Source organism: Poecilia mexicana, unplaced genomic scaffold, assembly GCF_051168715.1.
Source record: "Poecilia mexicana isolate PSO_F unplaced genomic scaffold, ASM5116871v1 scaffold_20, whole genome shotgun sequence".
Taxonomy (NCBI): domain Eukaryota; kingdom Metazoa; phylum Chordata; class Actinopteri; order Cyprinodontiformes; family Poeciliidae; genus Poecilia; species Poecilia mexicana.
The window spans coordinates 12,387,157-12,415,084 of NW_028263389.1; the positions used below are offsets into that span (position 1 = coordinate 12,387,157).

The 27,928-nt window shown below is 40.7% G+C and overlaps 3 protein-coding genes across 6 annotated transcripts in view; 1 reads left to right on the top strand and 2 right to left on the bottom strand.

Annotated features, from left to right (window-relative positions):
* Positions 1-6,799: 6,799 nt before the first annotated feature.
* On the bottom strand, positions 6,800-16,276 carry armc1 (armadillo repeat containing 1). The gene is made up of 7 exons (XM_014967012.2): positions 15,981-16,276; positions 14,662-14,873; positions 13,986-14,077; positions 12,693-12,885; positions 12,100-12,216; positions 11,894-11,968; positions 6,800-10,023 (listed from the first exon to the last, which is right to left on the bottom strand). Exons 2-7 carry the CDS (start codon positions 14,821-14,823, stop codon positions 9,832-9,834), a joined length of 831 nt encoding a protein of 276 aa, XP_014822498.1. The 5' UTR covers positions 14,824-14,873; positions 15,981-16,276; the 3' UTR covers positions 6,800-9,831.
* A 2,407-nt stretch (positions 16,277-18,683) lies between these two features.
* Positions 18,684-24,794, top strand: mtfr1 (mitochondrial fission regulator 1). 2 transcript variants are annotated; one of them, XM_014966982.2, is made up of 8 exons: positions 18,684-18,778; positions 19,460-19,575; positions 20,737-20,835; positions 22,230-22,363; positions 22,739-22,977; positions 23,106-23,349; positions 23,443-23,629; positions 23,866-24,794. In XM_014966982.2, the coding sequence occupies exons 2-8, from the start codon at positions 19,540-19,542 to the stop codon at positions 23,911-23,913; spliced, it is 987 nt and encodes a 328-aa protein (XP_014822468.2). In that variant the 5' UTR covers positions 18,684-18,778; positions 19,460-19,539; the 3' UTR covers positions 23,914-24,794. The 2 variants fall into 2 exon arrangements, with proteins under 2 accessions (XP_014822468.2, XP_014822485.2); XM_014966999.2 differs by having other exon boundaries at positions 22,742-22,977.
* Positions 24,795-25,817: 1,023 nt separating this feature from the next.
* The window catches only part of pde7a (phosphodiesterase 7A), a 32,016-nt gene continuing 29,905 nt past the window's right edge, over positions 25,818-27,928 (bottom strand). For all 3 annotated transcript variants that reach the window (XM_014966972.2, XM_014966963.2, XM_014966954.2), the window contains one exon: positions 25,818-27,732. In XM_014966972.2, the coding sequence (XP_014822458.1) occupies positions 27,506-27,732 (227 nt within the window). In that variant the 3' untranslated portion in view covers positions 25,818-27,505. The remainder of the gene's footprint in view (positions 27,733-27,928) is intronic.

Here is a 27,928-nt window from a genome sequence, read left to right on the forward strand (position 1 = left end):
CAGAAGCTCTTAGGAGGCAATTACTTTTTCACATGTTGCCAGGATAGTGTGGATAGATTTTTCCTTCAATAAATATTTATCCGATATTCCACAAGTTTGATTATGTGAAACATTTTAATGAGACAACAAAAGAATTGCAATTGTTTTTTTTCACATAACTGTTTTTAGTTTTGCAAATTATCCAAATAAAAATATAGACGACAAGCACAAAGTTAAACGAAAGTGGAAGAACTCTCACTATCAGAGATTCCCTTTGTTTGTTTGTTTTGGACAGAGCAGAAACTGGCTCCTGTAGGTATTGTTGAGGGGAAACGCCGAATTAAACTAAACGACAGTCAAATCAGAGAAATAATCACATATTTATGAATATTTAATGCGGTCATGGCAAATAAGGCGAGTAATTAGGACTTTCCGTGATTTAGTAAATTGTTATTTCATGTTAATGAGAGATCTTCAGCTTTTTCCCGATGAATAATTCATAAAAGAAGCCCAGAAAGTTTTTTTTTTGTGTGTGTGTGCGTGTGTGTAGAACGAATCAGGAAGTTTTCTGTTGATCAGACGTGCACACGTGTGCAGAGACGCACGACTGCACAGCTTTTGTTTCACTTCTTATTGCTTTTGTTCAGCTTGATCCTTGATACTTCTGGAAATGGCAACATTTTTTATGTACAAGGCAGCCGGCTCTGAGTAGTTTTGGAAGAAGAGGTGATACTGGCATCACACACAAGCGCCTGTTCATGGCCGTTTTTGCTCAACAAGTATCCAAAGAGGAATAGTTTATAAATTCAAAAAGAGGGGAGGGGGATAAGCTGGTGAGATGGAAGACAAACGCGCCACTGGCTGTCAAACATTTCCGGAGCGCCAGGATTTTGTAAGTGATCGGTGGACAGAGGAGATCCTGGCTGACTCGAGGGGGTTGAGGGGGGCGGGAGGGGATCTCCTTCTAAAGGGGTTAATGTGAAGGCGGGGGGAGAGGATGTGGGTGGGGCAGGAAGGGCAGCGAGTCAGAAAACAAGAGCAAAACAAATCTGTGATCTGGAACTCTGAGAGCAGCCACTCAGGAGGGATTAATGAGAAGTAGGAGGCTGTGAAATTATGTGGCCTTTGAGTGGGGAGAATGGCCCTACCGGAGCGTGGCCCTGAAATGAGGTGAGACAAACTTCACCTGATCCACAATTAATGGCATCATGCGGATGGGTGACACTGAGGAAGGAGGAGGGGGAAGAAACGCACAGTTCACTTTGTGGAAATTATCACCCCTCGGAAAGAGGCAGCCATTGGAAACCGGGGGCTTAGCGAGGAGGGGAAAGGATTTTATGCGTTTTTTTTTTTCGTTTTTTTTTTTTTTTTTTCTAGAAATGTACACAATGACGAAAGCGTGGAAAGATTTAGACGAAACGAGGGCAGAAGATAATTTTAAGACAAATAACAGAATGGAAAAATATAAATAAGGAGCAAAGGAGTGAGAGACAGAAGGGGGGGAAATGAGGTAGAGTTGATTGCACACAGGGTGAAGAGCAATAACAGGAGCCCGAATGATTAAGTGGTGTTAGGGACCAGGAACACTTGTTTGCAAGGACAATCTTTGTGTGCTTTTGTTGTCTGCCGGCCGCCTTTATCTTTGTGTAATTCTCCGTCTGATGAAATGTGTTTAAAGAGATGAATTGGGATCGGAGGAGCCGTCCTGACATGATTATGAGGGATTCATCTGCAGCCATCTGCCACCGTTATGAAGGGAGGGTTGGAGGTGGAGGGGGGGGGGTTGTGGAGAGATAGAAAGGGAGGGAGGGAAGTGCAGACCTTCTGTTCGGGAGCCTTGCCACAGAACCACCATTACACAAGCCTCTGGCTTCCAGTTTATCATGGAGACTTCCTTTATCCTCGTATGTGAAGGTGAGATTCAGATCAAATAATAAACAGGAAGTCTTCCATTTGTCAGCAGAGCACATTAAACCACAAGCTTTAATATAGAGAGGGATTGTAGGTCCTTATATGAAATGTTGCCTTTTTGTCATATTGTATAGCTGGTACTCAGTCTGCAACATGGCAGTCAAAAGGGCCCTGTGGAGGACAGTGAGGGGAGCTGAGTTTAATAGTATTATCACTGCTAACTATAAAATTAAATATCCTTCTATAATCATATTTAATATTGACTTGATAGACAAAAAGAGCCTTTTAGAAGATGGTCAGGGAAGCCATGATTATTAATGTTAGCATGATTCATTGTAAAACCAAACATTGGTGCAGACCAGGCCAGGAAAAAAAAAGAACATCTATTTATTGGGTTTTACATTTATGTCTTGATTAAACGAGATGATTCTGTGTGCCTGGAGGCGCCATTGAAAACGAATCTTGCTTCTTTCTTTATCTCGTCGTATTGTGGCCGACCACCAGTGGGCTTGATTTAAATATGGCGCTTGCCATCTCCGTTGTTATCAGCTGGAGTGGAGTGTACGAGTGATGTTTTATTCTGTTATACTCTTCCACAATTTTGTATATCATTAGTTGGATTGGATTGGATAGCATAGCATATTGGCACATCCGGTCCAGTTGCTAAATGGCAGGCAAGAGGTCCCTGCAGAGGATTGTGAGGGAAACTGCGAATATTAGCTTTAGCATTAGCTTTATGGTCATAATTAGCTCAGATGAACCAAATAGTGTCCCTTTTTTCGTATTGCATATCATCTTATAGTGTTCTGCAGCTGGTATTCCAGCTGCAATGTCACAAACAAAAGGGCCCTGCAGAGGGTAGTGGGGGAGTAGATATTATTAGCATAATAATTAGCATTATGGGTGCTAACCCTTAAATCAGTGCATATCATCGAGTATTTTGCAGCGACTACACCAACTGCAACGTGATTAGACAGAAGGCCAGTGCCCTACTAAAGCTATATTTCTGTAAGATTAAATGTAGTTTAAGAGGGAGCCGTCAATATGACGAACCAATGTATTTTATCAACTATTTATCTAAAGGTTTCACTATATATGTTATCCATCCAAGAGAACTGCTGTGTTGTTAACTGTTGTAGTACATAATAAGCAATGAAACATGAAATTGATTTGAGTCGATATTTTCCAGGTACTACTTGTATTAACTGTGTTCCCACCGTGAGATGAAAATAGCACCTTCAGACTCAGTCCTGTTCACACACCAGTTGGAGAAGAGGGCACAGCAGATGGGTCCGTTGCTCATCACAATGTCCACTTGTTCTAAAGGGGAAAGCGGGGGCCTCAGACAGCATGTCTTAAGTTGTGTAATCGGCTCTTAGTGTCACAAATAATAATCACGCTTGCTTTTTTTTTTTTTCTCAGGTTGTTTCTTTTTCTTTGCCATCTTGTTTAAACTGAGACATTTTGTGGCATCACTGAATGTAAAAAAAAAAATTGCATTTCACAGACCAATGTGGTGTCATGAGAAAATAAATCGCTTCTTCTTACAGTGTTGCTGCTTTAACAGCATCTGGCTCCCAGTTTGTCACAGAATCATCTTTGTGAATTGACAGCTGTTCTGATTTTTTTTTTCCTTTCACAAAAAAAAAAGAAAAGAAAAATCAAGTAGTTCTCCTGTGTTTTAACAAAGCAGCCTCATTTCATTCTCTCCCACTTTACAACTCAACCATCTCTTCATATTACAGGTCAGCGCGGCGGTGCTTAATTATGTGCCGGCTGCTTGGGGGCCTCTAATAACCTGTCATTGAGGGGAATTTGAATGTCACACCATTTTGTTGGGCCCTAATGGCAGCAGGCAGATCCACTGATGAGCCGTTTTGGGACAATTACAGAGGATATTCAAATCACAGGTCCTGGATGTGTGGCGAAGAAACGCTCGCGCGCACAGCCTTGATCGGGGCTCAGTCCAAACCCAGTACGCGCACAAACACGTGCACGTCCACACTTGTTGTATCTTGACCCTGCAATCCACGTCCTTTGACACACATAGATGCTGCCCCCCTCCATCCCATCCCACCCCCATCACTGCTGCAGCTCAAACTGTTTCACTGTAGCTTGAAAGCTTTTATTATCCATCTAATCCAGCGATGTCATCAAGCCGGGAAGATATGCATATCATGAATTATTTTGACACTGGGACCTTTTAATTTTCACCGGCAATATTTCATCCCACCAATCAGCGCCTGGAGTGGTTGTCGCCAGGCGGACCACTATGTCACCCCCCCCCCCACACACACACACACACACACCGCCCCACCCATCACTGCCACAGAGAGGATCCAAATCATCCAGGGGACTGTAATGAGTTAGGGCCACAATTGTGTGAGTGTGCGTGCATCTCATCAAGGCCCCACGCAAGCTGCAGGAGGCAATGCACAATATGAGGAATGACATGTTATGATAAAGACTCAAATACTTTGACATAATTTTAAAAAGGAAGACAGCCAAACTCATAAGCTACTGGCTCAAGTTGCACTTCAATATTTCAAAGTCAAACTGTATCAAGTCGCTGGAAACTAAATATGCTGAGTTACAAGTCGGTGTCAGACTCTACAGACGTTCGCCTCTGCAGGGTTTTGTTATCCAGTTTTTAACTTTGAAGCTGAATTACATAAACTGAACTCAGTGAAGTTCAAAAAGGCCACAGAGTTAATCTCACAGCTTCAGTCTATGTTGTTTGAAATCAAGCACAAAGGTTATGGTGATGAGTTTGATTTTGGCCGCTTTAGGTGCTTCTTCAGAAATCATTGTTGGGATAAAGAGGTTACTCTGAAAAATAAAAGAAAAAACCCCAGAAAACTGGTTCATGTTTGTATTTTCAGTAGGTTTGATCATCACCATGGTGATTTTTCTTGTCTCTTTAAAAAAAGTGGACATCATCAGCAGCAGCAGCAGATTATTCAAGATGCTGCTGCCTGAATCCTGACCAGCACCAGGAAAAATTGATCAAAGCACACCAGTTCTTACATAATTTCAATAGCTTTATCTTTGTTGAAGGATGAACTTTTAAATTCTTCTATTAACCTGTAAATCACCAAAGGTTTGTGGGTCAAAATATGTTTCGTGAGTTTTAATTTTGGATTTCATTTACTCAAATGCTTGAATTGTTTGGTGATATTCTAATTCATTGCACTCCATCTGTATTTAACGTTAAGGTTAAGGCTATCTAGCTGTAAACTCAGAGGCATGGCATTCCCTCACCGCCGCCTGCAGTGTGAATGTGCGGAGTGCTCTGTGTAACTCACCCAGCTCCCAGTAGAGCGGGTATTATGTGAGCAAATTGGATGCTCAAACAGTCAGTCCGTGACCTTCCCTCATCCCGGATGTTGACCCCCGTATAAAGAGAGACATTACATCTCGTTACACAACAACACGGCCCCGGCGCCTTGCCGCAGATAAAGAAAAATGTCTCAATTAAATCTTCACCGGGGCCCCTCCGTCGAAGAGTTATCGCCGCTCCGGCAGGGCTGATCGCTTACACTCACACATCCTCAAAAGTTATTTGACATAAATTGCAGGAGTCACATCATTTCCTGCCACAGTCTGAGCGGGATTTACGGCTGATCCCATTGACTGGGAGCTGAACCTTCAATAAAACTCCTCAGGAGACTCACCTTATCTCCTCTCCATCAGAGCCCCATCTTTCTCTCCCCCCACCCCAAGAGCAGATTAAACATGCAAATGCACGCAGGCGGGAGGGTGATGCCGAAAACACGTTTATGCACACAGAGCTTTCTGCATGCAAGTGGCCTGATATGGGGTGGAGGCACGAGGCTGATTGAGTTTTATCAGCAGCAGGGAGAGTGAGAAGGAGGCTCTGCATCGCTGCTTATCGGAGATTCGGAGAGGAGGGAAATTATATGAAGGTTTTATTTGAAGGTAAGAGGCAAGGCCTGCATGTGCCTTGTGTGAACATCGTTGGAAACCTTTAAGAGAGAATGAAGGACTGAAACAATCAAAGCGCTGAGGAGAACATTAACCCCTGAAGCACTGTGATTGAGAACAAAGTCAGAAAATGGCTACAACTTGGCCATTCTTTTAATGGAGGTTAAAAACCTATAGCCAAGCCCTGGGCCGGACAGTCATAAACAAGTCCTCCTTTATACGCGATGAGTTTGGTCTGGATGGCTCACTTTCTCCTCTGCCGTCTTTCTGTCTCTCTCTAGTGGTGGAGTGCAGGAAATAAATTTCAGAGAAGTGTTTGAGTACACTGGTTCATTTATGCTTCATGCTAATAAATACCTTAAGGATTCTGGAGGTATTATCACTGGCACTGCTGATAATACTAGTACATTCATCTTTTATTGCATATAGTGAACATTCACATTTACTTTGAAGGGAAAAAGTGACCAAATTCTTAAGTTTTTGGTTAGTTTCAGGAAAAAAAAAACTCTTCTGGAAGTCCAGAGGGGTCAGATTTGAAACTAAACAAACATCCAGATGATGCGGAAACTGAGTAAAGGCCTTCTCCACAGCTTGGCACAGGATTTCATTGGAGCCTCAGCATCAGCAGCATCAGTGGCTCCAGGGCTTCCAGCTGGACTTGGCACCTACCTCTGCCTGCCTGCCTACCAGCACCTCGGCTGTGTGGTGTGTGTGTGTGTGTGTGTGTGTGTTGGTGGGGAGTGGTAGGCAGGATTGCCCCGAGGCACCAGGATTATGCACCAGCAAAGAAAACTGAATTTTTTCTCCGCTCTCTCTCTCTCGCTGCCTGGGGAACGCTCCCCACGCTCAGCACTCTGATTTGAGACGTAGAGGACGACCGGACGGCAGCGATGTGAGGTCAAAGTACGCCAGACAAACACAACAAAAGATCAACAGCGACAACAGAAATGAGAAGCCGGCACCGTTTCTCTTATTTCAATGTTTATCATCGTTCGCATCAACAGTGTACAGGAATCTACAGCTTTTAAAATCTGCACAGGTTATATTACATCTGCCAAGTTTGTACACAAGAGGTTACATTTTCGAGGATTTTGTCAGAGGCTCTTTCTCGATATTACCGCTGAGGCAAATGACGAAAAAGAAAAAAGAAAGAAATCTGAACAGGTTTCAAGTATTTTCTTTTGCAAAATGAGCTGAAATACTAAAAACAAACATGCAACAAAGATTAACTGCAACGTGGACAAATAAAGAAGAGAGTAATACTGCTGACATATGCAAGTCGCGCTGACGTTAGTCTGCGAGGTGTTGTTGACCTATGATGACATCAAACAGAAAAAAAATATTGCTTTTCAAAAACATGGCCACCGCCAGTTTTGCTTTTCTCTGCCGTTTTCCCAGTTTGAACCCAACCAAACGTGACGTCTCCGTACCATGAAAGACGGAAAGTGGCTCGCTCAGCACTGGATGTAATAACTGTTAATGACACAAGTCAGAATAATTAAACCTGAGGTGAAATTCAGGAGATTAAAAAGAAACATCAGCTGCTACGAGCTCTTGTCGTAATTTGTGACCTATAATAAAATCCAGAATTATTAAAACTAAAAGTAAGATAAAAAAAAAAAAAAAAAATCCTTCATGTCAGGGAATGAGGCACCATTTACAAAATATACATCTCCTCCACGGCGTTTGTGTGAGTCCTTCGAATGTGAGAGTGTGCTCCAACATGATCGCTGCTTTAAGGACACTGCTGGCTAAGCTGTCATGACAATACTGCGAAGAAATGGCCGAGGAATTCAAGGAAACGCGGGGGGAATATTTACCAAGCAGGCGGCTTCATCATGCAGAGCTGTGGTGTTACTGACAGAAGATCACAGCCCAGGTTGACGTGAAGGGCGAGGCTGAGAGCAGAGGTAGCATCGTCAATGAAGGACCGCTAACAGAGGAGCTGACCTCAGAGAGGCTACCTGCAGAAGGTTACCTTGGATGGATTTAAGTTTTCTAAAGCAATCAAACACATTAAAAAGGGTGTAATGAACGGCACCTAAACACATGAAAAATCACCCAAAAGCTTAAATATTTCAGTAAGTCAAGTTAAAAAGTGAAGTACATTGTGTCATATCTGGATTCGTCACACAAAGGGTGAAATATTTTGAGCTTTCATTTCTGTTCATTGTGATGACGGCTTACACGTAGTAAAAACCCAAACTTCAGTTTGTCTGACAATTTTTATAGCACATAGGATCAATAAAGCATTAATTTTGATGCAGATATTAAGTGCTACAACCTAAACCAGGCGAAGGCCCTCAGTCAAGTCAAATAAAACTTGTCTGGAGCCGCAAATATTAAATGAACTGTCATTTGAATTTGTTACTTTTATAAATATCAATATATGTATTGATATATATATACTATCATAGATACATTTTCTTCAGTGGGATGTTGATGTTTGTTGAAAAAATCCTGTAAAGCACAAAGTTTCTAACCAAGTTTGTTTAAGTTAAAACAAACTTGTGCAGCTTCGCCTCATTCTGTAGTGGAAATTTAATGTGACTAATTATTACTTGAAAAAAACCCACAGAAGGGCTGAAACCTGAATTCATTAGTTAAAACTTTACTAAGAGTCATGTAGAAGATCCAAAGAGCCACATGTGGGCTGCAAACCCCTTGACCTAAATCGGTTGGCCCAGATGGACATCGACGTTCTCCACAGGCGTTCGAAATAAGCTGGTCTTCTACAGAGAGCATGTTAATGGAAAGTTGAGAGGAAGGAAAACGTATGGTGGGAGACGTTGCAGGGATATCAACAGTCTGGAGAGGATTGTAATATAAAACTCATTCCTTAGATTTGAAGCGTTACAAGGTCTGGACTGAAGTGGAGTCAGAACTTTACACAGAGACGTATCCAGGACTTGAGCTACGACAGTCAGTCGGTGATGTCATGTGCTGGTGTTGGTCCTCTGTGTTTCCTGAAGTCCTAAGTCAGCACAGACATCCACCAGAAATATTACAGCAGTTCATGCTTCCACTGCTAAGTTGATTCCATTTTAAAGCAGAACTTTCATGCTGTAATTCGCACAAGAACGAGCCATGACCAAACTGAGAGGCTAACATTTCCGTTTTAAAAGCTTTTTTTTTTTTATTAATCTAATGTAATATAATTTTCCACAGAAGTTAATTTTGGGTTTTCATCAGCTGTAAGCCAGAGTCATCAAAGCTAACAGAAATAAACATTTGAAATACAGCCGTGTGAAATGAAGCTTCACTTTTTAAAACTGAATTACTTCATTAAATTAACTCACAGATGACGTTTGGATGTATCTAGACGCCCTGCACCAATCAGTCAAAACACTCATATGAGCTGTGATTTAAAAATCACAATTCAGTCCAACGCGTGGGAGCCGGCGGCTGAATGAGCAGCGGTTTCTGCTGGTATCTACTTTTTTTTTTTCCTGTGAACTAACAGCGTTTGCTCAGAGCTCTCAAATTAATTGCGTAAAGTATGAATAAATAATTACAAACTAACTCTCAAAAACCACACAAATTATGTGTGGACGTAGGCAACGGGCGAGATTGGCACGTAGCATGCTGAGCAGAACAAACAAAACGTGACTGAAAATGTGACAAATTTAAAGGACAAAGAATTAATGAAGAAACATTGGAATCGATGGAAGGAAATGAAGAACCGAACTCGTGCACAGAAAAAGATGAAACTGACCCTCCCATTGGTGTACTAGTTCAACATAGCGCTACTCATTTCCAGGAAGCTATTTGGTTCTGTTGAGTCCTTTGGCTATGTCCTCTAGATATCTGCAGTTAGTTTATAGTTGTGAACAGACAGCCTTGTTGTGGGATTTGTAGCCTAATATTTGCACATGTTAAAGTTATTGCATGTTCCAACTGGCAGTCCAGCACATGTGCTGTTGAGAAGGGGAATCTAAAACTAGTGACGCAGGGTGAAAACCGACACTGTGCCGAGTGAGGCGCGCGGGGAAGCCGTCACCAGTAGAACGAGCGTGTCAGGAAGTTGGCGGCCGTGCTGAGCCAGCCCAGGCCGTCTGTGACCGAGCCCACCCGGGTGACGGCCTTGTCCTGCTCCTGCGATGGACTCTCGTCCTCGGGTAGGTAGTCTGGGATGTCCGTGTTCTCCTCCACCAGCACCGACGCGTCCTCCTGGAATGGTACCATCAGCTGTAGCAAAGACAGAGAGCGAAACGCACGGAACGCGGAGAGTGATTTGTTTACGATAATCAACGCAATTTACCTGAAAATAATATCAGCTCAAGTAAACAGCTGATAGCTTAATAGGGTCACAGTGAAGCCAAGAGTCCTCAAGTGTACGTACAAGATATGACTGAGGTTTGACTGACCCCTGCTGGCCACACGATGAACTGTTACAAATGTTCCCTCTGTGTGTGTTTAAACTGCAGGAACCGGCGCCAAATCAGTTTACCAGAACATTATGTCATCACTTATAATTTTAGTATCAGAGTGGACAATATTAATACCATAAAGGACTAATTGTAAAACAGTTTGTTGCCTATTACACTGGATGGATAGAGTCTAACTGAAGTACATAAGGAATTAATCAATCAATTAGATGAAAAGTTAAATAAGCTTAATAATTTCCATTCTGATGATTCATATTTTTCTTTGAAGTACAATTTTGTTTACAAAAACATCAATTGATTTTATTTATGGTTTCGGTTATGTGTACTTTTTATTTCCTTTGTATTGATTGCTTTTGGCTGTTGTGTTTTAGTTTGGGTTTTTAAAAGTTCTCTGCTGCTAAATGTTCTGTACAAAATTTAAGTTTACTTAGTCTTAGGGAGGGACAACTTGAATTGTTATGCCATTATCAATATAATTCTTGAAAATGGTCTCAAAGCAACAATACTGGTTAACTCAATAATTTCTGGGACAATTTATCGTCCAGAAACATTTGTAGGAAGCCCACTGCTGAAACTACGTCACAAAGCGGGATGGACAAAGCGGGGTGGAAGCCGATAAGTGGCAGTGTCTTCCAGTAATAAAGCCATCTCATGATTTTCATGAAGCAAAAAATGTCATGGTAGAGATCTACCCCAGAAAACAGCCCTGCTGTACTTATTCTTATGTATTTCCACAGATCCAGCTACAACATTTTCTATTCAGGGACTCATTTTCCCAAAACCCATTTTTAACCCTGACCCACAGTTTTGTTCCTTTTGGCGGTGAAGTGTAGAATCAAGATGTTTACGTAAACAGAAAACTTCTCATATTGATGCAGCAAACAGAGGGGAAACTACAACAGAAACCTCCTGAACGCAACTAAAAACCGTTTTTCCAGTTCGTGGAAAAAAGATTCCTGTGGCGGAAAAGAAACTCAAGTGTGAAGGTTTTATTGTTGAGGGTGTGCAAAACATTTCCTAATGGATGAATGTTCGCAGAATTGTTTATACCCAAAGTCTAATAGGTTCTACAGTCAAGATATTCTGTTTAAATAACAATTTTTTTGTTTTTGCTTGCAAACAACTTTTAAACTCTGTCACTGATGTTAAATGCCACAGAGCTGGGCCTCTCACTCACAAACCCACACTTGGGCACACAATTGCTTTGCAATCAATTGTTTAGAGTGACTTTACTTTGCTTTTAAACTGTAATCGCTATGAAACCATCCCAGATTAAATTTGTATTTGTCTACTTTCACTTTTTTTTGTCCCATCCTGAACTCTGATGTGACCACTGATCACCCCGAATGTGAAGCAGCGATCCTTCCGCTCTCCACAGTTTTGTGGTACAAATCCACACAACCACTGCAAAAAAAAGCAAAAAAAAAAAAAAAGACTACAAAACATAATGACACATTCAGATTTAATCTAATTCCCATAAGAGGAAGAGATGTGACAAATCATGTCAGCATGAATAAATTTGAGCCAAGACCAGTGAACTACATCTCCTGTCCACAGACTCACACCACATCTAACACACTGACTTTTCATCTAACTTCCTCTGTGGGGCGGGGTGGTAACTTTATGTAAAGCAGTTTGAATAAACAGTGCAACTTCCCAGCTGTCCTTACCTCTCCGCCGTCCTCTGTCTTCACCACCTGCTGAGCCTTCATTACTTTGGTGGAGTTAATTGCTGTTCCCAATGCCTGAGAGAAGACATTCAACGTTATAAAATTAATCTATCCAATGATATTACGCAGAGAATCAGTTTCCCCCCTGGGGCTTCCGCATAAATCGAGGGTAAACTTGAGTTGTTATCTGTTTCAAAAGGGAATACCTCAGCTTTAAGGTCGGAACGGATGCGGACGACGCATCGCTTCACGGCCATCTGGAAGGTGAAGCTGATGACTCCTCGTATCTTTAGCAAAGCCTCCTCACACAGGCTCCTTCGAGTCTGACGAGAAAGAAAGGACGCAGATAAAGAGAAGGGTTCACATCCCGAAGGCATACGAAACAATCATTTTGTTTGCGCGAGCTGTTAAACGTGGAAACGACTTTCAAACGCTGCGCAAACACCGAGTGTGTAGAGGTTCTGAGCCTCTGCAGCGTTGTGTGTTAGTGCGGCCCACCGGAGGCCGTCTGTCTGCGGTAATGCAATCTGGCTCGATGCGCGTTTCCTGCTGAGCAACATTCAGGTTCAATCTCAGCATCCTGCTGTTCAATGGCTGACATTTACAACCTGCGCCCTTAACCTTCTTATAAGCCGCGCAGACGCACCTAGGATGATGTGGCATATCTGTCAATATGACAGCAGCAAACATGTTGATCTGAAGTGGATATTTGCACGTCGACCGACACCGGGTGTGTGTGTGTGTGTGTCGATGTGACAGGGGCAGGGTAAAAGTCCCGACGCGTCGTTTGAACGCTTACAGAGTCGTCCAGTCCGTCGATGTGCAAAACTACAGTTTTGGCCCTCTTGTTGTTGGAGCCGAGGAAGAAGTGGGCTTTACGGCGGCAGGAGGCGGCGGCTGCCTCGGCCTGCTCGGCCTCTTCTTTACCGGCAGACTGCAGAATCTCATATATCTCAGACGCCAGCAGTTTGGTCTCCCCGGGCGACGTGCTCCTTCACGGTCAGAGAGAACAAAAAGAAACGCAATTAGAAACACAGTCGTGTGAAAATGAAGTGAAATGATTGGTGCTGATCAACTGAATGGAGGTGTGGATCTATAAATATGAGAGTCAGGATAAGATTTTCTTTTTTTTTTTTACAAAAATAAAATCTGAATGTTAGAGGAATACAGTCAAAGTGAGATGAGAACAATGTCTTAATATTAACAGAATAAAGTTGTAATATTAGGAAAATGAATTTTATGAGAACTCCAATATGAAAAATAAGAAATTAATTATCCTGTTTAAAATGTTTTTTTCCTGCTTATATTATGACTATTCTCTTGTAATGAAACAATAAAAAATCTCGTTGCCAAGTCCTAACTCTCTGTCATGCAACTCACAGAAGGGATGAGTGAAATAAGTCACATTTCGAAAATATTTCCTGTCGTTTGTAATTTCCTTTTTAGAAAATAAAGTGAGGAAAAAAAAATCAATTAAAATTGGAAATTGAATCTGGTATTTAAAAAATGTGAGATTTTATTTTTAAGCCACACTGCCCAGCCCTAGTTTTTTAAACAAATCCAGATTACAAAATTCAACCAGGTATCAAAAATTGTAAGGCAAACATTTCATGAAGTTATTAGGTATTTTGCTGAACTTGTACTTAATACATCCCATTAAATCCTGACTAAATAAAGGGACTGTCACCACAAACCCTTAAATAAAACTGTTATGTCTGGCACCTCCACAGACTACACTTCCATTTAACAAACAACTGGCCATCATTTGTATTGTTTTATTTTTATTGGTTTTTAAAAGTTTTAATTGAAAAATAATTAAATTCATCTCCACATCAGTTAACAGTGAGAAACATGCATGTCGACTGCGTCCGCAGGCAGCGTTTTACATGACCGGCCCTCTGCAGTAATTCAGCTTTAATAACACTCAGCCTGAGATGACAAGTAAAATCCAACATTGCCCAGAAATATTGCAGAAACTGTCCAAGCAAAAAAAATAAAATAAAATAAAATAAAAAATAAAAAAAATCTAAGGTCTATAAAACAAAGTGCACCGTAAGCATGCATTTCTGACATGCTGCAGACAGAGACTTACTTCTGCATGACATTCTGCAAGCTCAGCATCATGCCCAGCTCGCTCTTCAGCTTCTCCCTGTTGGCCCGACATTCTGCCAGGTAGCGCACAGCCTGCAAGGGAGAGGGGCAGCTTTTATCCGTCTACTGCTAAACGTCACAGAGACGCGTTTTAAAAAAAGGCACCCGTGGTCAGCTGCACATACATTACCAAAGCTCTTGACTTTGTGTTCGTAATTAATAGATCTCTTACATCAAACCAACTAAACGCGTAGCAGCAGTAACACGTGGTGTCGCGCAAAAGTGTTTCAGTGAATTAAAATGCGAGGATGAGACGAAGCCTGGACTGCATTTGCATCACAACAGGCAGCAGCACAAAAGAACGAGGCTGTTTTTGTGCCACAAATAACTTTACAGCTGCAACTAAAATCTGCTTCTATCCAGTAAAGGTGGGAAGGAGCAAAAAAAAAAAACACAAACACTTCAACAGCAAATGAATGAATACACTTTATTAATACCAGAGAGAAATTCACATATTTCAGAAACCACTAGAAAACATAGTCAGGACACATTTTGCGTAACACCATTTATGTTGCTAGTTTATTCATATAAATCGGAACAATCTCCATCTTTACATGATGGTAAAAACCAAAAAAAAAAAAAAAAAAAAAACTTTATAGGTTTTAGGTAGTGCTTACCAATAGTGCAGAGTAGACAACCTGTGGGTTAGGATGGTCGAAAAAAAGGATGAGCCCCGGCAGGCAACCCTGGTCCTCAACTATGGCTCTTCGATTCAGGGGGTCCGCAGCGAGATCTCTCAGCTGGTTTACCACAGTCAGTGCATCCACCTCCGCACTCATGGTGCCTCCAGCTTTGATGGCACGTGCATCAAACCAACCTGTTCTCTTTACTGGAAAAAGAAAAATGCGGTAACATCTGGAATCCGACTTTCTGAAATTAAGGTGAAGGGAAAATCATATTTTTCTTGTGCCAATTATCGTGTTAGGAATTGTCAAAACTGAAGTCTTAAAAACAGTCAGGTGACTTTAGCAAAGTTAAAAGACCTGTTGCGTGCAAAAAAGTAATATTAGAAACCCCATAGTAGAAGGTTTTTTTTTCTAAAAAAAAAAAAAAAAAAAAAAGATATAATTTTACAACAAACTTCAGCTCAGGTGTATCAATTTTCCACTAATTATTCAGATATTTCTACAACTTAGTTGGATTAAAACGGTGAACATGACTTGGAATGCAACAAACTCGTCTTTATTAAGGTCTCACAGTAGACAGTGATTTTTAGAGCACAAACCAAACACTGAACCTAAAGGAATCATCTGTGGACCTTTAAGGGCCACTTGCATAAAAGCATAAAACAGATGAAGGATTAGAACTAAGGGTAACAAAAGCATGTGGTTTCCATTATTTGTAAAAAGTTTGGAACCATTTCTACATCTGGATAAAGAGTACTGAAACCAAATACACGTCACTTATAGAAACACGCCAAAGAAGAATTTAGATTGTGAAATGAAATAAATATATATTGCATAAAAATAAACCTATATGTAATTTATGTTATCAAATATACACTAACACCAAGCTACTACAGGTCATAACTCGTGCTACATGACATGCAATATACCATGATAATTCAATATTAGCTATATATGTTGTGTTATACTTTCGTATTAAATTAAATTACACATTGAATTAGAGTTAAAACCACCTAAAATATGTTAATAAATATACTTAGCTTGTTTGAAACCTACAGATAGGTGTCTGATAGGATTTCTATGAGCCCCAATCGTTGTGATATTACACCAGCTGGCAGGACATAGATTGATTTTATTGACACACACTAAAAAATACCCGCAGTTGTCATATGCAACAAAATATATTTTTGTATGTGGTTGGAGGAATATTTCAAAAATAAATCCGTTCACGACAGCACATTAAGGCTTACGTATTAAAAGGTTTATAACAATGAACGTATAGGCTCGGGTTTTTTTGTCCCCAGGCTCACCTTAAATCACGCCCTGTGGTACACAGCCGATTCAGCAGCGGCTAGGCTAAGCTAACAATCCGTACTCCAAAGCTAGCTTTATGTCAGTTGGTCATGAAAGTCCCAAGCCAAATCCGGATCGACTCAGCCACTACGAATACAAAATTGACACCCGAACCAATAGCTATGTTACGAAACTACCTAAAATAAATAGTATCAAAAACAATTTCACCACCCCTTGGCCTGTGTCCCCTTTCTTCCCCTGCGCTTCTTTAGCTAGCAGCTGTGCACAGTGTTTGGGTTTTGAAGCACACCGACAGGGTGCAGCTGTTTTGTTATCAAGGACATTCCAGTGCCACCGATGGGATGTCAGTAATTTTAAGTGTCATTTTTCCACCGGGATGTGCGGGAATATAAAACAAACGTTGAAAGCTTCCCTGAAATCTGATTGGACGGGGAAACTTGAGCGACTGTACATGCCGTACGATACGTCATAGCGTTTGCCATATTGTGAATGGCATTTTCACTTTAGGAAAAAGTTTTGCTAATATTTTGTGCGATTGATTTTTTATATTTAGTCGCTTCTATATATAAAATAAAGCTGGAGATGCTCCATAGATCCAAACTTGTTCGGCTGACCCGAACAAAATATGTACCTTTTGAGCTAAGGCCAGAAAGTGATTGGTTTATAAGCAGTGCTTTTCATTTCAGCTATCACTGATCATATTTCTGCATTTCTGCTTTCTACTTTCCATTTACTATTACTTACTTTCAAATATTAAACAGGTGAGCCACCAGGGGTAAAAGTAGTTTTAATTTCTTGGGGGTACTATGGCAATATGCCCTCCGGCTGCAATGTTGACATGTTGAGATGCCATGAGACCTAAATTCTGAACATCATGGCATGGAGTGCACCAGTTTTCCATGTCTGGCATATAACCATTCATTTTAGCGTTTAAACTGGTTATATTGATCCTGTGTCCAGACAGAGGGATAATCAGTAGCCTAGCATCATGACCTGTTTGTTCTGAAGATCCTGCAGCTTCCACTTCCTCTTCCTAACATGGCGCCTCCTCACCCTGACTCTCATACTGATAGGAGGAACCACAGAGCACTGATAAGTTAAAAGCATATCTTCTGAAATTGGGATATTTTTCCTCCAACAGGTTCCAGAGGAATCACCTCAAACCAGATGTTGGACTGGATTTTATTTCAATGTCATTTGTGAATGTTAGAGCCTCATTTTCAACAGTGGAGCTATAAAGGTTGGAAAAGGTTATCATTTTGGAGAAAGTCTCATCAACATCAATATTTCCACTAAATAAGAAGTAAAAAATAAAATAAAATAAAAAGTAGTTTGATACAGGGAAAGAGCCTCATTTTCAACAGTGGAGCTATAAAGGTTGAAAAAGGTTATCATTTTGGAGAAAGTCTCATCAACATCAATATTTCCACTAAATAAGAAGTAAAAAAATAAAAAAAATAAAAAGTAGTTTGATACAGGGAAAGCCTCTCAGACTCTGAGCCCTACAGCCCCAAACTATTTTTTTTAAATTAGACAATTAATTTAAGTTCACGTACTTATCGAGGTAGAAGCCATTTGTTTATGAAACATATTTACCGTGTTTGATGTTTGTTGTAAATGACGTATACTCACAAAGAACGAGGTAATTAGTCCACGTTTGTCGTTTATTGAATGTTCAGAAACTACAGTGGCTGTGATGAGCTACAGCAAAGGTAAACAAAGATAAAATAAACCGAACAGGTGATCAACTCTAAACCACTCACACATTTTGACTCTCCGTCTCTCTCTTTGTCGTTTAAGCACACCCGTTGCCATGCCAACCTCCTGCGCTCCACAAGCCGACCAGAGATTACGTTAAAAACATAACATTCAGTCCGTCACGATATTAGGTTTGCAGGCTTGATATTTATTTTTGCGATCATTAATAAGCCTCTCATGAACACAGCGGTGGTTGATTAGTTAATTTTAAACTCCTGCTCTGCTAGTTATTTTGGTAATGGAACCGAAACGCACAGAATTGCAACACCTTGTTGAAACAATAATTACTGAGATTATTATTGTTGTTGGGTCATTAATTTGAACACGTTTTGTTGATTTGTTGTTGTTGTTCTTTAGTTACGAACGTTTTAAGCCAATCAGTGGAGGAAGTGCTGGCCTCAGCCTCCTGGCGGTGGTCAGTTTGTCTCCTAATGCCGAGATCTACTCAAAACTTTAAGCGATCGACGTGTTGCAGTCCTGCTCTAACAAAGCACGAACTGTTCAGAAACAATATGAAATGGGGAAAAAGTTATTTATTAACTGATTAAGTCGTGTTTTAGATTGTTCTTGAAAAACTAATCACTCACGGCTGATTAATGGGTGCACATAGAACCCATTGTTTTTTTGTTGTTGTTTTTTTTTGTTTTTACAGCTGACAGCCGCTCCTCTCTTTTGCAGGTACTGCGTACCCCCGCTTAATCTTTTAGGGGTACGAAGTACCCTACCGTACCCCCCTACATTCACCCCTGTGAGCCACACAAACTACACAATCACAAAGTTTAAGCGAAAGAATCTAATGCCACACAAAATATGGAGGTAATTTGGTAATCTATCCATCTCACGGTAAAGTAGTGGGATGGTCTATTACTGATTGGTGAAATGGTTAGTCACTCAACACAAACAACCAATCCGTGCTCTGTAAATCCAATAATCCAATTGGTTAAGAATGCAATCCTAAAGTTCTTCCCACATTATTTATCCCTACATGCTCGGCGTCGTGTTTGGAAGGTGCCTAAACTAGCGACAGCGGCTTTCAGTAAGTTTAACTTTATGCAGCTGATTTTCGGCCACATATATAGCGGTAAAAATCAAATGGTCAATAACACTTCCACATTTAACTTAATTAAGACTTGAGCTTAAATCTTGAGGAGCGTAAAGTGTGGATTAGCCAAGAACCTCTGCTATCGTTAGCCTTAGTTAGCATTGTGACCCGCTAATCGAAGGTCTGGAAAGTCCAGCTAACTAAAGAATAATGTCACTAAAAGTATGGCTGCCTGCTGTCGCCCTCTTTGAACTGAGGTATTTCTGTTGATTTTTAAAGTGGCCAAATATCGAAACAAACCTCGGTGTTGGGTAACTTTCATTATGCAGCTTTGCCCTGCGTGTTTATTTCCACGGATACAGACAAGGTTACATTGGGAAAATTTGATACGTTCTAAGAAATGAGAAAATTGAGAAACGAGCACAAGCATTGCTATCAGAAGTATGTTTGCTTGTACTTTCTTTGTTAGATCCCTTTTTTTCCTTTCACAGTTGTACGACTTGCACCACTTCTTGGAAGGATTTGTAAAGAAATGCTTTTTTTTGGATCAAAATTTACTTTAATGATAGCATTGGAGGACAAAACTAACATCATAGCAAGGGTTGGCATAGAGTATATTGCATAAAGCATTTTCAGTTTGTGTATTCTGTTTTTCTCTCTCTCTCTCTCTTCCAGCTCCTCTTTTCAGGCTCTGTCTGTGGATCATGCTGATGTGGAGACATGTTCCTATGTGTTTTTGAAACTGATCAACAGAAATGAGTAAAGAACATGCAAAGATCGAAATGGACCTGGTGGGTGACTGTTTTATTTATTTATTTATTTATTTATTTAAGCGCTGTACAATATGTGAAATTGCAATATCAAGAGTCTTGACGTCTCAGTCGCCGAGACCTGATCCCTACAGCACAGGACAAAGATTTGGAAGCAAGATTATATTCATATTGTTTTCAATATACTTTGTTTAAAAAAAACACTTGTTAAAAAAAACCCTGCGTATCAGAATACATTAGAGTATTTCCTTCAAATTTATTCAAATAAGTTGCCTGGTTTTAACAGCACGGAAGAGATGCAATATTCAAGCTTTTGTTACTTTTGGAATTGAGTAACTACTTTTACTGATCTTCTAGCGGTTGTGTTGTTGCTAATGTGTAGTCTAATGATTTGGCAACATGGAAGTATATCTAGAGGTAAACCAGTGCTAGTCATAGTTTGATTTATACAGTTAATGGATATCAAAATCCACAGATATCATGTGACAAAAACACATTTTGTACGACAATAAATTGTCCCAGACGTTATTGTGATAAATGATAACGTTGTTGTTTCAAACCATTGTCATGTAATGGCGATGGCATAATAATGCAAGAACAAATTCTCAAATATCAATAAACTAATGAACATTTAACAGTGGAACTGGACGACATTTTAAACATCCAAAATAAATAAACAAAAGAGACAAAAATGGGCCAGTTCAGACCAAAATCACCAGACTGAAGACTTTTGTCATCCAGTGTTCGGTAGACAGAAAAAGAGAAAAACAATAAATCATTCAAATGTAAATTATCATGCTGATAATTGATCTATTGCGGCAGGCCTAGTCATGCTCGTATTATTATTATTATTATTGTTGTTGTACTGGCTGATTTTGCAGACCTTATGGCCAGAGATGGGGAAAGCTCAGTTAGAGTGGTGGGAACTTTGTGATTATGGAAGAGAATATTGGTGAGAAAAATTTGACGCCAACCAATACTGTGATTTTATTATATTGTTTTAGCAACAGCTCTACGTTTTATTCATATCCAAACCAGGAACCGCCACCCTGTTTGTTCCAGTGAACATATAAAGTGTCCTTTGATGCCATATTGGTGGGAATAGTCATCTTGTGTCCCCTAAGTAAACAGGAGTCCCTGTCACAGACATGTTGATGCTTGTATTTTATTTTCCCCTTGCAGGCTTTTGGCTCAGGGAAGCCTTATGGTTCTTCCAGAAGCTTGGTAAGGAGAATCGCGTCCAGTCTTCCCATTAAGCCATGCCCCCGGGTTCATTTTCAGGTATGGCCTTTTTATTTTTATCCAAATCTTAACATTTCTGAGGGGATTTGAAGTTCTTTCAAGTTATCAGTGGCTGCTTCGGCCGTGTTTTTCACCGTTTTTCCATCCATTTGTTCAAACTCATGTCAAATCCGTGTACCAACGAAGCTCACGCCCTCATCAGTGTTTGTTTTTGGGTTTTTTTTTCTTCTTCTTCTTTGGCTGTTTTCACTTATGAACCATAAACAGAGAGCGTCACTGAACTCATGATCACACGTAGGATTTTACCAATGAATGCTGACTGTTGGGATACAAGACTTTGGAGATTTGATTGACATCTGATTTCCTTTCCTTTCTGCTTTTTCCTCTTTTCAAAACTGTGCCCTTTCTTCTTTTTCTCTTCTTTCTACAGCTGCCCTCCCTTTCTCTGAGGAATGCAGTCTGTCTGCTTTAGGTCAGTCTTGCTCAGCAACCGTCAACAACCTTGAGCTTATTGAAGACTTACTGAGTCACTGATGCATGTAGTCAGGCTGTAGACCTTCTTCTGCGCTTTCTGTATTTAACTGTATGTATGAGACTGAATAGCACACAAATGGACTAGGTTTTCTAATGATTGACTTCTATATGGAATCCTTTGCACAGGTTTTTTATAGGGACACCAAAATAATGGAAGCTGAAAATAAATGCGTGCAACATGCCAAATTAAGATTTTATTTATTTATTTATTTATTGAAAAGAAAGCAAAAATATTTTCTTAGTACTATAAAATGTATAACATTCATTAAAGGTTGTGATTCTTATGAGATAAAATATGAAAAAGTTCAAGTGTTGTGAATACTTTTGATATTTGTGATTTAATCCCAGAACCATGCTTTAAAAAAAAAAAAAAAAGTTAAAGTTTCTCCTCTTGCTCATCACTTCTAATATTATTTCTAATATAATGTTTGAAGCATTTGTGATTTTTTTTTTTTATTCTTGGGAGTGTGGTAGCATTTGGTGTAATTTTAATTCTCGCAGCCCAAACAGTATCTGCTAAGCTCTGCTAACGTGTTTGTCCATGTCTGGTTGCTCTGATCATTTTAATAATCCAATGATCAGTGTGTAAATGTGGTGTACTTTGGAGCACGTCACACAGTTTTGATGTGACAGGTTACATCAAAATACATGTGCTTTACTCACATTTTGCCATTCCGGTGTGGCTTAATGATTCATCAGCACGCTTAAATATGACATAACCAGAAAATACCTCTTCCTATGAGTGAAGAAATATACAAATGTATTGATTACACAGTGAAATGGTGATTTGGTCTGTTGCCTTTGTGCAGTGTTGGAGTTGCATTGATTTCCAAATACTTCATTTTGTTTTCATTTTCATACATGACTGTATGGATAAACGGTTTTCCTCATCCCTGCAGCTTTACCCGTACACTGAGGAGGCTGGAGTTCTCATCAGAGCCAAGAGGCAGACCAACCCGGTCGCCTCCCTCGCCGACGTTGCCTGGATAGAAGGGGACGAAGAGGATGATGAAGGCTACTTTGGCAGATCCAGGTGAAGGCACTGAACAAAAAAGTCTTCCTATGTTTGCATATTTCCACATATGTAGGGGAAACGTGGGAAAAACGCTGGTGATTTTAGAAAATGCAGAGCACACCGTCCCTGAAGTGGAACACGGTAGTGGCAGTGTCATGCTGTGCAGCTCTAGAGCAGGGACAGGGAAGCTTGTTATTTGTGAAGACGGATGGAGATGAATACAGGGCGATCCTGCAAGAAGACTTCACGGTTGAAAAAGACTTTCTGGTGCTGTTGCAGTGAAAGTCTAATAAAGTGCATCCTAATTTGTGACTAAATGTGAAAAAGCCGAAGGAGTAAAACGAAGTTTGTGAAGCTCTGTATTTAAGCGTTGAAACTGCGGTCTGGTTGAAGCAGGCCAGGAGTCCCGCCGGGCTTCATGTTTCGGGCCCAGCAGCCTCGTCCTCAGAGGAAACCGGTCGCCCGCCGGCGCTCCCTGCCCACTCTGCACGAGGACGCACCTGACCCGCGTGGACCAACAGCCGCAAACGACGAGGCGATCCAGAAGATCAGCGCGCTGGAGACCGAACTTGCCAAACTCAGAGCGCAGATAGCTCAGATCGTCTTGGCTCAGGAAAGGACGGCGCAGTCGGGTAAAATGTTTATTTCTGGCCAATCTGATCGTTTGTCTTCTACTCTAATTCACCGTTGTTTCCTCTAGATGGCAGCAGACTTCTACATGACTTAAAGCTTTTATTCTTAACTTCCCATTTCTCTCCAGCTGTTGTTGCTGGGGCTCCTCCACCTTCTGGAAGCGTCCCTCCTCCTCCTCCTCCGCCGCCACCTCCTCCTCCACCTCCTGCACCAGCACTACAGCGAACATTTTCAGCCATCGAGCTGATAAAAGAGAGAAGGGGGAAGAAGAAAGATGAGCAGACGCCTGTGTATTCAAAGCCAGCAGATATCCCCAGCATGCTGGACATCCTGAAGGACATAGACAAAGTTAAGCTGCGGTCGGTCAAAAGGTTCGTCTTGCACCTTCAGGCTCGGTTTTGATGCACCGATTGTTTTATTCATTGATTCAGAATTTTTTTTCTTTTTGTAACTTTTTTTTATAGTCGCTTAGAGAACGTTGAAGACAAAACGAAGTCCAACGAGCCGGCCGACCCTGCGGGTCTCATCGCCGAAGCTCTCAAACGCAAGTTCGCCCATCGGTTTCGAAAAAACAGCGGACAAGAAGGAAGCGACAGAGAAGACGTGAAGGTCGCCGACCCAGAAGACAAACCTCAAAGTGAAGCCCCTCTGGTGAGACGGATACTTTTGTCCATCAGATTTCCAAGAGGATTAGCGCCACTGGGAAGAAAAAAAAAATAAGGAAATAAAATTACTTGAATCTCAGAATTCTGACTTTCATTCACAGAATTGGCTTCTTTTTTTTTTTTTTTTTTCATATAATTCTGACATTAAACTCAGATTTAACTCTGTTAATCTGTCAAAAATCCAAATAACCAAACGCACTTCTTGTCTTGTCTCCTCATCAGTTTGGGCAGCACATGCTGAAACCAACTGGAAGGAAAAAGCTGCTTTGACCGGAGGAGCCTGAACTGCTCATCCAGAGAATCTGTAGCTTCTCTCTGCTGACCTGGCTGGACCGATTTTTAATCATCTCAGTCCAAAGTTATGGATTGCTCTTTTGTTGCTGTTGTTGCACTTTTATAACTTATATCAGCTTTATATTTTAAACTATGGTTGTCATGTGACCACAAACACTAGACAATTATTATTATTATTATTAACCTTATTTTGTAATTATTTGTTTTAACTTGTTGCACATGGAAGAGGAGAAAAGCTGGAGAAGCTCATTTAACATGGAAGGGAGAAAAAAAAGCACTTTCAGACATTTGGTGCAGTATTGTTGAAGAACATGTTTAAATTGTAGTTTAATTTGAGTGGGAGGAGATTATTTATATCGCAGCTCAGGTAGGTGCTGCAGTTTGTTTTTAGCAGTGAATGATGTGACGGACTCGTCCATGGTTCGTTTCTAAGGTACTCAACCAAACGTGGATGGACATTTGAAAGAATTTCGTCTTCTGTCAGGATCACCAGTTCCAGTAAAATGTGTTTTTAGTTTATAGAATTTTGTTTTATTGTCTTCCAAAAGCCAAAGACATTCATTCCACTGATGTCCTGCAGGATTCTGCATTTTGTTCCCGTTTTTCTTAAACTGTACGGAAAGTTAATATCTCTTTAAAATTGCTGCAGTGTTCAGTAATGGTTATGCGTCCAAGAAAACAATCTTATGTTATGATTCCTGATGTTTTGAGCCATCATAAGTCTTTTATCATTTCACTTCACAACTGCTTATTTATAAGGGAAGGCGGACAAGTTGTCAGTAATGTTTTTATTGTTGGTTTTGCAGAAGAGTTCTCCAAGAAACTGTAAATCATTTTAATAAAAGTTGGTCTCTCGACCTTTTGGTGTTGATTCATTCTTCGCAAATGTTTGAGAAATTACTTCCATTGAACAGTTTCTAGGAAGACTAATGAATATTTAATAGTCATATTTTCTGTGTAGATAATTTCACATACGGGGCCGTGAAAAAGCTACTATTTTTACTGTTTATAACTTCAATTTGATGTATTTTTACAGGATTTTAAACCTGCAATTTAAGTTTGTAGAAGTGGCATTAAAGTGATCAGGGAAATCTCCAACTATGGAGAAAACTGGCTCATTGGAGTCCCTCACTTCATCCATTATGGCTGAGCTTCAGCTGTCTAATACTTCTGCAACCACTTGTACAAATGCACCTAGATGTCGCACGGCAAAATAAGTACTTATTTTACAACTATTAAATTGAACATAAGTGAAAAGCTGTGCCAATAAAAAATGGAGAAATGTTACATCAGAACCATGAAGCACATCATGAAAACTGTCCACAGGACTCATGTAGTTTGGAGGTTTACATTAATTGCATTTCAATTTAACCGTTTGTCAAGGTGCGATCATATTAAAAATACATCTTAAAGCCGAAAGCAGGTTGCGAAGGTTATCTTCATCTGAAAGATCACTTATTTATTAAATTTGGTAAAATATCATTGTTCACTCGACTCCCCTGGTTTGGAAGAAGCTGCAGAATGACTGAAAAATGAGAGAATGAATGCTTCTAAATCAAAATTAAATCTTTGAGGCCAACTCCGTAACATGAAACTAATAATTTAGATTGCTTGCAATCTTAAATCAAATTTTAATCCATTTTGTTCATGGTTTGATTGTGTTTAACTTTGTAACTGATACTTGCATGTCTTTCTTGGCCAAATTTCCCTCGGAAAGGGAGTTTTCTAGTCTGGGATCTTGCTGCATAAATAAAGGTTACATAAAACAGCTTAAGAAGTCAGAGCAAAGGAGGACAAAAAACAAAGTTTGTTTAAAGAAAAAAGTTGGAAGGATCTCTAAGAACCTCTGTGAGGCAGAAGTATTAAACTGAATACTCATGGAAAATTCATCAACAGGATTTATTATTCAAATTGTAACTGCAACAAGCATGTATCAAAAAGGTCAATACAGCAAAGCCTTTACAAAAATCTGGCTCGACACTGAAGTCTTCCCAAAAATGGCTGTCGCAACAAATTGTAAACAGTTGTATCAACAGTCTTACAGCACTTTACAGCAAAATACAAATCAGCTAAAGTAAGAAAAGCACCTGTTATCGTTCCAAACGCTTCAACACAAACACAACCTGTGCCACTGTACAGAATCAAAACGGACAAACCCAAAACAAACAAAAAAAAAGGAATGGAATGTTTTTGATTCACTCGACTGGTTCCGTATCCATACAAAAAGGAGGGGGTGGGGGGGGAAGAAGAGAGAAAAAGCTGGAGTTATTCCTCACAACAGGAAAAAAAAAGAAAAAAAGCAAAGGGCGTCAGACAGTGCATTCACAAACAAGCACACCATGAACTTGATGGGAACAGGAGTTGGTTTGGTCACTTAGCATAGTTTGTGCATAGTTATAAGGCATCAGTCGAGCAGTCCGTCAGGTTTCATGTGGCCGTGAGAGACATTCTTTGCCGAGGGAGTCTCCTTCGGTTTATCCAAACCAACAGGGGAAAGAAAAAAAAAAAAAAAAAAAAAAAAAAGAAAACCCTGCATCGTCTGTAGCCACCTCCGTCTCCCTCCCCCCTCATTCGCTGGATAAAATAAAAGACTGGTAAAAACCCTGAGCGAGTGGAGTTGCATGGAGTGGCGATCCAGGTGAGATCTGGGAGAGTCTGAGCCCTCTCCGGTAGGCGGGGGGGGGGGGGGGGGCACCGGGGTGATGCAGAAACACGGTCGGCGCCTCGCTTCACCAGGAGAGAGTCAGGGAGACGACGTGCAGGAACACACGCTAGCACAGGTGAAGTTAATATGGCATCTGGTTTGTTTTGAATAAAGTTCAGCTCATGGCTTCAACAGTGGGACAACAGTTCAATCGAGTGGTTCGCTTCTTTTCGTATGCCTGTGCTTCGAAGGCAAACTGTGGAGCCGACGGGAGTCGCTTCAGTTCAAAAGGAAAAAAAGACAAAAAGTACAACAAATATGGAGATGCGTAAACAGTCTTCTCAGAGGCAGCAGAAGGACTGGGCTTGTCACATTTCTTTTTTTCTCTCTCGTTTTTTTGTACATAAGGAAGAATCTTCAGTACAAATGCAACACGGCAAACTGAAAAAGTCTCAGGAGGGTCTCCGAATACTCCAGTTGTCCGTCAAATTTTTTTTATTTTATTTTATTTTTTTGTTTTCAAATGGCACTTCAAAAAAAAAAAACGAAATTAAGTTTTCAGTTTATACTGCTTTCACCTTAACGTTCCACGACAACAAAAAAAGTGGCATATTTAGTCGTTAATGCCTCAAAAATACAGTCCTCAAATAAATAAAACAAAGCAAATAAGAGAAAATACAGCAGTTGCCAAATGAGGTATCTATGTATTGCTCTATGCCAATTTTTTTTTTCATTAAATAAATTAAATAAAAAGAAAAAAAAAATCAGTGGTTTATTGTGATGGGAGGCCAAAGCAACAACATATCAACAAGGTGTTCAAATTAGGCCGGGCCGGCGGTGGGAGCTCCACTTGCCCTCAGTGTGTGGATGAGGCCCCTGGGGTCAGGGGTCAGGAGGTTGAAGTGAAAGGGCAAACAAGGAGTGTCAGGATTCTCTGCTTCCCTGAGGTATTTCTTTGGAGCGGCTTCCTCCTGCGTCGGCGCCGGCCGCGCTCGGCTCCGTCTCCTCGGAGACGGCGGTTTGCTCCGGCTGCAGGCCGCCCCAGCTGGCCTTGTTCAGCCCCATGTGACCCAGCATGGTCTGAGACAGGCGCGTGTCCGAGAACCGGGCCCACTCTCCGAACAGCGGCTCTGCCACGTACGTCATGAAGCCTGGAGGCGACAGATCGGCAGAGGCTTTAGCTAGGACATTTACGGACCCCCCCGTTTATACGCACTCATCATCAGAACGGACATTACGGATGCATTTGACTTCTCGCCTCATGACAGCTGGATGGATTTGAGCAGGTCTTTATTTTATGGGTGAATTATTTTAAATTTACTGCGGATTTTCTCTAATCAACACAAG

Bases quoted from the DNA above. Each gene is read 5' to 3' on its own strand.
- mtfr1 (XM_014966982.2), top strand. From the start codon at position 19,540: ATGAGTAAAGAACATGCAAAGATCGAAATGGACCTG. The intron at 19,576-20,736 runs GTGGGTGACTGT...TTCCCCTTGCAG, and splicing joins CAAAGATCGAAATGGACCTG to GCTTTTGGCTCAGGGAAGCC. The intron at 20,836-22,229 runs GTATGGCCTTTT...TCATCCCTGCAG, and splicing joins GCCCCCGGGTTCATTTTCAG to CTTTACCCGTACACTGAGGA.
- armc1 (XM_014967012.2), bottom strand. From the start codon at position 14,823: ATGAGTGCGGAGGTGGATGCACTGACTGTGGTAAACCAGCTGAGAGAT. The intron at 11,969-12,099 runs GTATTCCCTTTT...GTCTTCTCTCAG, and splicing joins GTTCCGACCTTAAAGCTGAG to GCATTGGGAACAGCAATTAA. The intron at 10,024-11,893 runs GTAAGGACAGCT...TCTTTGCTACAG, and splicing joins AGACAGAGGACGGCGGAGAG to CTGATGGTACCATTCCAGGA.